General features: G+C 52.9%; 2 protein-coding genes across 4 annotated transcripts in view; both read left to right on the plus strand.

Moving 5' to 3' along the window:
• Positions 1 to 2,515, plus strand: part of TARS2 (threonyl-tRNA synthetase 2, mitochondrial (putative)) — a 17,305-nt gene extending 14,790 nt beyond the window's left edge. The window contains exons 8-11 of the mRNA XM_011937955.1: positions 98 to 199; positions 374 to 446; positions 1,057 to 1,171; positions 2,301 to 2,515. Of these exons, the coding sequence (XP_011793345.1) occupies positions 98 to 199; positions 374 to 446; positions 1,057 to 1,171; positions 2,301 to 2,449 (439 nt within the window). The 3' untranslated portion in view covers positions 2,450 to 2,515. The remainder of the gene's footprint in view (positions 1 to 97; positions 200 to 373; positions 447 to 1,056; positions 1,172 to 2,300) is intronic.
• Positions 2,516 to 2,917: 402 nt separating this feature from the next.
• Positions 2,918 to 9,081, plus strand: ECM1 (extracellular matrix protein 1). Of its 3 annotated transcripts, none has more exons than XM_011937779.1 (10): positions 2,918 to 3,582; positions 4,824 to 4,874; positions 4,954 to 5,055; positions 5,212 to 5,292; positions 5,392 to 5,472; positions 6,166 to 6,488; positions 6,748 to 7,122; positions 7,638 to 7,858; positions 8,013 to 8,100; positions 8,527 to 9,081. In XM_011937779.1, the coding sequence occupies exons 1-10, from the start codon at positions 3,513 to 3,515 to the stop codon at positions 8,755 to 8,757; spliced, it is 1,623 nt and encodes a 540-aa protein (XP_011793169.1). In that variant the 5' UTR covers positions 2,918 to 3,512; the 3' UTR covers positions 8,758 to 9,081. The 3 variants fall into 3 exon arrangements, with proteins under 3 accessions (XP_011793169.1, XP_011793168.1, XP_011793170.1); XM_011937778.1 differs by having other exon boundaries at positions 4,954 to 5,049; positions 5,125 to 5,292; XM_011937780.1 differs by lacking the exon at positions 6,748 to 7,122.
• Positions 9,082 to 9,952: the final 871 nt, after the last annotated feature.

Here is a 9,952-nt window from a genome sequence, read left to right on the forward strand (position 1 = left end):
AAAAAAAAAAAAAAAAAAAAAAAAACTGGAAGGTGATCTTGGGTACACAATTTGTGATACTTCCACCATTCCATCTACCCCCCTTTTTCCTTTCAAGGCAGGCAGGTGTCCTGGAGCGTCCAGTCCTCATTCACCGAGCAGTGCTCGGTTCTGTGGAAAGACTGTTGGGAGTGCTGGCAGAAAGCTGCGGGGGGAAATGGTGAGACCTCTGACCCTGGATTTCTCTTCTGGCCCCAAACCAGATAGTTTATGCTCCAGATCCTGTAGCCCTTCATATGCCAGCCTCTTTCCTTCTCAAATCTGCTCTGTACAACCACACTTCTGGCCAGAGCCAGAGTGACTAATTTGCCATCATCTGTTCTTTCCCTACCAGGCCACTGTGGCTGTCCCCGTTCCAGGTGGTGGTCATCCCTGTGGGGACTGAGCAAGAGGAGTATGCCAGGGAGGTAAGGAGTTGAGGCAAGGGAGAGGGCAGAAGCAGGTCCAGTAGAGAGTCTGGTGCCCTGCAGTGGGCAGGAAGAGGCCACACGGGTGGTGGAGGAAGGAGCACAGCCCTTAGAGCCACAAGACTGGGCTCGAGTGGCTGCTGTCCTAGATGCTGGAAATCCTGTATCTAAAAAATGTGATTAATCCCTACCTTGTAGAGATGTATGAAAATTAAACAAATTAACAAATGTTGAAAGCCGCCAAAAGAGCACTTGGCACAAAAGTGGGATTGAGTACACAGTTTTTCCTTTCTAGAGAGAATTGAGGATATGGGTGGTACCAGAGTTGAACAGCTGGTTGGGTAGAGCAGTGGCTAGGAGGCAAAGCCCAGGAATAATTGGGGGGCCATCTCCAGTAGGAGGCAGACGGAAAGGTTGTGGGGCTGGGGATGAATGGGGAGGAGGCCTCAATGTGGAGATGAAATGAGGAGAGGTTGCTGGTCAGAAGTGGAGAGCCCCGAGGCAGGGAAAGGAGGAACAGATGGGAGAACTGAGGGAAAAGAGCATCAGACTGTTCTAGCTCCTCAACTTTCCAGTAAATTAACTTCCTGTCACCAAACCTCTGATGCAGGCACAGCAGAGCCTGCGGGCTGCAGGACTGGTCAGTGACCTAGATGCAGACTCTGGACTGACCCTCAGCCGGAGAATCCGCCGGGCCCAGCTTGCCCACTACAATTTTCAGTTTGGTAAGGTGAACCTCAGAGCTGATGTTCTCCCACCTGCCGTCTGCATTGTTGCTGTTAAGTTTACCAAGTCTGGTAATGCGTATTTGGGTTAATTGGGGCTCATTACCTGAGCGGGTAGGAGCCAGGATTCAGGACATCTGACTCATTTGGGCCCTGTGTTTCTTCACATTGCCCTGCCCTCCCCATAACCACTTCTGACCTTCAAAATAGTTTTCCTCTTTTTAACTCCACTCTAGCTGTTGGTGTCTGTTAGGTTAATTAACCAAGGGAGCATCAGAGAGAAAGGGACAAGAGGGTTAATACGGTGTTAATTACCCTTGTTTATTCTAGACCTAGATGGAATCAGCCCTAAGGGATGAGGAGAAGGGCCTTAGGGAGAAAATTCTGGCACTGCCATGCTCCCTTTTTCATTTTCCAGGGTTCAGAGCTCTTATCTCAAAGGCAAGGAGCAGAAACTCCTCAGCCAGATTACCTGATTCTTGAGTTTTGCACACCCCACTCGCCCCACAAGCACCCACAGCAAGCTGTGCCGCAATCCCATGGACCTGCACATGGCCCCTCTCCCTCCCTTACCGCCCAGTCAGCCCCTGCATACATCCTCCTCAGCAGAGGCGCCTCACTCTGTGAATCCAGCCCTAACAGACACCAAGAGCCAGAGTGGGACTGATGAGAGGAAACTGTTCTAAGGGTCAGAAGTGGTTGCGGGGAGGTTGGGCAGCGTGAAGGCCACACCACTCCTGCCACGTTCTCCTTCCTCTAATACCCCCTTTAGATACACACACACACACACACACACACACACACAGAGTTTCTCTCTGTGGGGTTCTCAGTGTTTGTCTTTCTCTGCTTGACTCTAATGTCTCTGACCCTGGAGCTCCTGACCAGAAGCGAAAAGGCCCATGGGGACTGAAGCATTTCCTTGTCTCCTCAGGGTGAGCAAGACTGGTCATTTAGTATTTAGCAGGCACAGCTGAATACTTCCTTTCTGTGAACCATATCTGGGCTCTGCTCCCACCCTTCCTAAAGATTTAGGAAGTTTCTGAGTTTCTCTCAAGTTTCTGCAGAGCAAAAGAAACTATCCCGTGTGGATGAATTTGCCCTGAGGTTCCCAAACTTCCTCTACCTGCAGTGGTTGGCCAGAAAGAGCAAAGTAAGAGAACAGTGAACATTCGGACTCGAGATAATCGTCGCCTTGGGGAGTGGGACTTGCCTGAAGCTGTGCAGCGACTGGTGGAACTACAGAACATGAGGGTCCCAAATGCCGAAGAAATTTTCTGAGCCTTTGTACATAGATGAGGCAAAAACCTGCAAGAGCCATCAGCCTCCCTCACATTGGAGACCCCAGAACCTCAGAACTGCGTGGAGGCACGTGTCTGCTCTCCTGAAAAGAGACTTGGTTTGGCAACCCCACAAAGGGAGGGAAGCTGTAGCTGTTTGATGTGAGGAGAATGAAACTAAAAAAAAAATACACTGGGCCAGGCGCAGTGGCTCGTGCCTGTAATCCCAGTACTTTGGGAGGCCAAGGCGGACGGATCATGAGGTCTGGAGATCAAGACCACCCTGGCTAACACAGTGAAACCCTGTCTCTACTAAAAATACAAAAAATTAGCCAGACGTGGTGGCACACGCGAGGTGGAGGTTGCAGTGAGTTGAGATCGCGCCACTGCACTCCAGCCCGGGCGACAGAGCGAGACTCCATTTCTAAATAAATAAATAAACAAATAAATGAATACTGGAAGCTGTTGGTCATATGTCTTCATCTCTGACTCTGGAGAGGTGGGATAAAAGGATGTTCCACTTTGTCTCCCTCTTTTTTGTCCCAGAGAGGGAAATTGAAAAGGGACATTCAAGACCTCACATTGGTAGGGGAGATCCCTTGGATAGGTGTCCTGCTCCCCCCTGTAAACTCCTTTGTGCCCTGTTTCCCCAACCCCAGTTCATGATTTGGCAGATCCCCTCTCCACAGAAAGCAGCATGTAGATGGAGAAACTGAGGCACAAACTAGGGGCTCAAACACCTCTTGCTCCTTGATTCTCTGAATCAGTTTCTCTTGAGGGTCATAAGAATGTTCTCCTCTGGTCAGTCCCATTCTTCTCAATTCTCTGATGAGGCTTCAGGGTGACTTTTGGAGGAGTGGCTTCCAGAGGAGGAGCAGCTGGGACTGAGTCATGGCAGGAAGCTGAGGAGGGCGGGAGATCACACCAGACAATTATAAAAGAAGAGCCGGTCCTGAAGCTCACAACAGTAACAGCCACCAGACAAGCTCCAGCAGTTGGCCCTTCACATCCAGACTTGCCTGAGAGGACCCACCCCTGGGTGTCTGGTGGTCAATTGCCCCAGGATGGGGACCACAGTCAGAGCAGCGTTGGTCTTGGCCTATTTGACCATTGCTTCTGCTGCCTCTGAGGGAGGTGAGTTGGAGGGTCAGCACTTGGGAGGGGGTCTGGGCTTGCATGGCAGGGGTCTGGGTCCAGGCATCCCAGATGGCTCATCACTAGCAGAGTGATTCTCCATTTGACTTGCCTTTTCCGAGCAGGCCCAAAGTGGGCCCGGGCCACTGGAGCCTTTAACCAAGGAGGCAGAGAGCAGGGGCACAGAAGGAGAGGGGCTCCTAGAAACTGCTGCCAAGAAACAGAATCCCAGTCAAAGGGACAACTGAGTGGGGGTGGGTTCGCAGAGTGCTGAGGAGGATGTAGGGAGGGGGCTGGTGGGACAGGCAAGGGAAGGAAAAGGGGCCCCCAGGCTGCTCAAAACCGGATTGCTGAGCCAGCAATCCTTGACGGACTCCCTGTCTGATTAGAGGAGTTGAGGGGTGTCCATCCACAGAGCCACCCTCCATCCAGCACAAACACATTCTTTATCCGCTTTAATGCCTGAACAAAACAGGAACCCCTCAATGCTATGGGTGGAAACTAAGAAAAAAAGGAAAAGAAAAGGAAAAAAAACAGCCAGGGCACTCCTGCAGGAAGTTGCTGAGGATGTCAGCAGATCTGTCTGCTTCTCTGTGAAGCCTCATACCATCATTCTTCCCAGCTCTTGGTCTTCTGTGTCTGCAGATCACCTACAAGTGACTCCCTTCCTGTGCCTGTCCCAGTCCCCCAGGCCCTAAATTGAGACCTAAACTAAGGAGGAGCTGAGACTGGCTGAAGGGGAAGTACTCAACCTTCAGGAAGCCTCCTTAGCCAAAGGCCTAAAGATGTTTCAAGGGCCTGGAGTAGGAGGGTGGATGGAGGAGGTGGATAGGGTAGGCTCCAACCAGCTCAAGGTCTAGACATTTTCCTCTGAAAGCTAGAGACTCATCCCAGCAGAGACTGGGGAGGACAACCCCACAGCCCTGAGGGAAAGACGCTGGCAGAGGAAATGAGGGCCTCCCTCCCCAATCCCATATGCCATACTCCCTTTAGGCCCCGCCTCTGAGCCAGTAGAGGTGGAGCTATCAGAACGCCACAGGCTTTCTCAGAACCCAGCTGGTTATGTCTAGGTGTGTTGGGGCTGGGAGAGGATTAAGGGACACGGGGCAGGTGAATACAGAGGGGCATCTCGTGTCTTGCTTGTCTCTCCTACACTCTTGATCTCCACAGCCTCCCCATCCCTTGCTGAAGTCCAGGGAAGGCCCTCCCAGTGGCCCCTGACTTGCCCTTCTTCCTTCCAGGCTTCAAGGCTACAGGGCAGAGGCAGCTGAGGCCAGAGCACTTTCAAGAAGGTAAGAGTTTGGGGGAGCAGCATGGGATTGGGACTCCAGGAGTCATCGTGGGCTCTGATGTCTCCCCTCTTCCCTCTAGTTGGCTACGCAGCTCCCCCCTCCCCACCCCTATCCCGAAGCCACCTCATGGATCACCCTGACACCTCTCAGCATGGCCCTCCCTTTGAGGGACAGAGTCAAGGTAAGGTCACCCCATGACCTCCTCAGTGATCCTCCAGGTTTCTAATCTGCCCTACATCCCACTTTTCAGATGGAAAGGAGGGAAGAGGCCCTCGCCTCCTCTCCCAGCCCTGGCTAGGGGAAAGGATGGGCTGCTCACACATTCCCCCTTCTATAGTGCAGCCCCCTCCCTCTCAGGAGGCCACCCCTATCCAACAGGAAGAGCTGCTACCTGCCCAACTCCCTGCTGAAAAGGAAGGTGAGCACTTGCCCACCCTCTCTCACCTCTATCCCACTATGGATCCTGTTGGCACCAGGCTGATCCCTGCTCCTTGGTGCCCTCACCCCTATCTTGCAGTGGGTCCCCCTCTATCTCAGGAAGCTGTCCCCCTCCAGAAAGAGCTGCCCTCTCTCCAGCAGCCCAATGAACAGAAAGAAGGTAAGCAGTTCCCTCTCTTCTTTACCCACCTTTACCCCATGGCCTTCCCCAAGAGCATGGGCTTGGGGGCAGACAAGATGGTGGGCTCTGCCACTCACCAGTTGTATAACCTTGGGTAAGTTACATATTTCTCCAAGCCTTTGTTTCTTCATCTGTGAAATTGAGGACATACCTGTTTTAGAAAGTTATGTGATTAAATACGCAAGAAAAGCATCTATTTTCACTTGCTTCTCTGCTGAGTTCTTCTTTGTGTACGTAAACTAGCCAGGCTTTCTCTGCTAGAAATAGCCATCCCAACATGGCTTTTGCTTACTCCTTCCACCCCAGTAGACCCACTTCTTCCATATCAGGAGGAGATAATCATACGATCCATGCCGAGAGAGGGTGAGTGACAGCTTTGGTCTGTCCATCCCCCTAACTTAGTGCTCAGGACCCTGGGGAGAGGAGCAGGAAGCCCGAGCCCTGAGAAGCAGGAGGAGGTGGGGGCAGGCTGTGAGCTGACACCTTTCACACCTTGCTTCTCTTTTCCTTTCAGTTATTTTAAAAGGAAGAGCCACAAATTGTTCTTTCTCATTTCCCTTATATCCTCCCAACACTTTCTCCTCCAGCCTGGATTCTTTCAATCCTCCCAGCTCATCCAGCCTTTGTGGGTTCCTCCACATGTCCCGCTTCCCACTGTTTTCCCCATTCCAGGAACGCCAGCTTCGTTTGGGGACCAGAGACATTCAGAACCTGAGTCCTGGAATGCAGCCCAGCACTGCCAACAGGGCCGGTCCCAAGGGGGCTGGGCCCACCGGCTGGATGGCTTCCCCCCTGGGCGGCCTTCTCCAGAAAATCTGAACCAAATCTGCCTTCCTGACCGTCAGCATGTGGTATATGGTCCCTGGAACCTACCACAGTCCAGCTACTCCCACCTCACTCGCCAGGGTGAGACCCTCAATTTCCTGGAGATTGGATATTCCCGCTGCTGCCACTGCCGCAGCCACACAAACCGCCTAGAGTGTGCCAAACTTGTGGTAAGGTTGGGTTCTTGATGCCGGGGGGTGTCCTTGAACTCCCAGACAGTATGTGTGTTTTAAGGGTTAGAGCACTAGGCCTGGGTCTGGAGGAACCTCAGGTCCCATTCACTGGCCGTACCATGGGCCTCCCCAGCGTGCCAGGGGAGCAGAGGACAACCACTGTTTCTTTTTTATCTGCCTGCCCAGGGTCCTTTCCTGGAGCTTGGGAGCAAGGCAGGAATGTGGAAAGTGGGCTGATCCTCCCCTCTTCCTCTAGTGGGAGGAAGCAATGAGCCGATTCTGTGAGGCCGAGTTCTCGGTCAAGACCCGACCCCACTGGTGCTGCACGCAGCAGGGGGAGGCTCGGTTCTCCTGCTTCCAGGAGGAAGCTCCCCAGCCACACTACCAGCTCCGGGCCTGCCCCAGCCATCAGCCTGCTATTTCCTCGGGTCTTGAGTTGCCTTTCCCCCCTGGGGCGCCCACATTGGACAATATCAAGAACATCTGCCACCTGAGGCGCTTCCGCTCTGTGCCACGCAACCTGCCAGCTACTGACCCCCTCCAAAGGGAGCTGCTGGCACTGATCCGGCTGGAGAGGGAGTTCCAGCGCTGCTGCCGCCAGGGGAACAATCAGACCTGTACATGGAAAGCCGTAAGTGGGCGTCCCAGCCTCCCCGAGAGCCTGTTTGCCTGCCTGCCCATCTTCGACCTCTGATCCTGCCGGTCCGTCCATCCATGTAACCCTGCTGAGTGCGTCCACCCGTTCATCTGTTTGTGGCTGTCCGTCCATCCATTGTGTTCATCACCTGAATCTGTTCATCTCGAGCTTCGTACTACACTTCTGGCCTCCTCCACTCATGACCCACACACGCACCTGTCTACCATCCATCCATCTGTCCAGCTCTGGCCTCACCTGCCCTTCTCCAACCACTGTTCCAGCTCATCTCCTGGCGCCAGCATGGAACCTCATCCAGGCTTCCACCCGTCCACCTTCCCAAGCCCACACATCAACAGTTGCCTCCTAACCCTCTACTTCTTTGCCATCCCCTTTGGGCCCCTGGGGCTGGGAGCCCCTCATCTAGTTGCTAGGAGCAATAAGAGAAGTCAATGGTCAGGAGAGAAGGGGCCAAGTGTCCAGCTTCTGACTTCCCTGTCTCTGGCCCACAGTGGGAGGATACCCTTGACAAATACTGTGACCGGGAGTATACCGTGAAGACCCACCACCACTTATGTTGCCGCCACCCTCCCAGCCCTTCTCGGGATGACTGCTTTGCCCGTCGGGCTCCGTACCCCAACTATGACCGGGACATCTTGGCCATCGACATCAGCCGAGTCACCCCCAACCTCATGGGCCACCTCTGTGGAAACCAAAGAGTTCTCACCAAGCAGTAAGTCTTGCCTAGTCCTTCCCCACTCTCTTCCTTTCCTGAAAACTTCCCTTGGGGACAACTTTGGGAAAAGCAAAATCATGATATCCCAACCCCATCTGATGCCAGAAGATGCCCAAAGACCCTAACCCCTGCCCCTTTCACACCAACATAGTAAACATATTCCTGGGCTGATTCACAACATGACCGCCCGCTGCTGTGACCTGCCATTTCCAGAACAGGCCTGCTGTGCAGAGGAGGAGGTGAGTGTGTGGAGTCTAGTCTCCAGAGGAATGCAGGGGAGGGAAGGGAAAGAGCTAGAACTGCAGGACAACCCTTCTCTTTAGTACCTCAAACCAGCCTTCGGTTATAATGACTAGTGGGGGAGGTGTTTTGTTCTTGGTTCCAGAAAAGTCTTCACTCTGACCTGGCCTGCTCCCCATCTCTAAGTTCCTATTTATGCCTTCTCTGGGCCTCAAACTTCTGGCATTTCCAGATGTACACATCTGTCAGTCACAAGGAATCCAGCTGTGCAAGGCAGGCTTGTACTCTCTCTGGGCCCCAGGAGGGGAACCAGGGAGAGAGCAATAGAAGCTGATGAAAGGGGGACTTTGGGCACCCAAGTATCTACATCTGTCCTTGGACCACCTCCCCACCCCATCATCTGTTTTACTTTTCTCCTTCATCAGAAATTAACCTTCATCAATGATCTGTGTGGTCCCCGACGTAAATTCTGGCAAGACCCTGCCCTCTGCTGTTACCTGAGTCCTGGGGATGAACAGGTCAACTGCTTCAACATCAATTATTTGAGGAATGTGGCTCTAGTGGCTGGAGACACTGAGAATACCAAGGGCCAGGGGGAGCAGGGCTCAACTGGAGGAACAAATATCAGCTCCACCTCTGAGCCCAAGGAAGAATGAGTCACCCCAGAGCCCTGGAGGGTCAGATGGGGGGAACCCCACCCTACCCCACCCCTTTGAACACTCATTACAGTAAACACCTCTTGGATTTGGTGTCCTCGTTGTCTGTCTAATGCCTCGCCCGCAGTGTTTTAAGTGAATCTTGGTGTCCTAGCCCAGGAGGGCACTGACATTTTCAGACACACCACACACACACACACCCCCTCCTAAGCCTGCTTGTATTCCTTCAGTGCCTGGCCCCTGAGGCCCACTGCCCTGTCCCCTTCACTGAGCAGATGTTCCACAGGCTGTGTGATGGGACCATAACTAAACAGCTTGACATCACTTTGCCATCTTGAATTTATTCACATATTTTGAAAGGAGCACCACCTTGTTAGCTAGCTATTAGGACTCAAAGAAGATACGGTTCTTGGCCTTGGTGAGCCCCCAAAATGCCACAGCCCAGCCTAACATTTATAAAGCTTCACTTTTGATCCTTAAAATCCATGCCTTCATTCATTCAATATCCTTTTTGTTTCTTTTCTTGAGACGTAGTCTCGCCCTTTCGCCCAGGCTGAAGTGCAGTGGCACAATCTTGGCTCACTGCAACTTGCAAACTCCACCTCCTGGGTTCAAGTGATTCTCCTGCCTCAGCCTCCTGAGTAGCTGGGGTTACAGGTGTGCAATAGCACACCCAGCTAATTTTTGTATTTTTAGTAGAGACGGGTTTCGCCATGTTGGCCAGGCTCCCAAAGTGTGGGGATTATAGGTATGAGCCACTGTGCCTGGCCAATATCCATTTATTGAACCCCTGTCTATGCACACTCCACAAGACTTGGGGATACACATCCAGAACACACAGTCCCTGCCCTGAGGTTGTTCACTCTCCCTGAGCCTAGCAGGTGTCACAAGTGTTGTGGTACAGGGCCCCCAGTGTGCTCTGAGCATGACAGGAACGTCCCGAGGTGGGAGTGGGGCTGGGGGCAGCACAGGTTCACAGGAGGGGCATCGAGGTCAGAGCTTCTCCAGTAGAGAAGTAGAGGGTGTGACCGGGCAGAGTGTGCACAAGCGTCAAGGCTGAAAGGGCCTGACTCTGTTGGCTTTCCTCTCAGATATGGCTGGAATGATAAGCAGGAGCTCATCAATAATGCCTCACCCACTGGGTTTTAAGTGGATCTTGGCACCCTGGCCCAGGGGGCACTGGCATTTTCAAGCG

The sequence above is a fragment of the Colobus angolensis genome, unplaced genomic scaffold, assembly GCF_000951035.1.
Source record: "Colobus angolensis palliatus isolate OR3802 unplaced genomic scaffold, Cang.pa_1.0 Scaffold169, whole genome shotgun sequence".
In the NCBI taxonomy this organism is placed as follows: Eukaryota; Metazoa; Chordata; class Mammalia; order Primates; family Cercopithecidae; genus Colobus; species Colobus angolensis.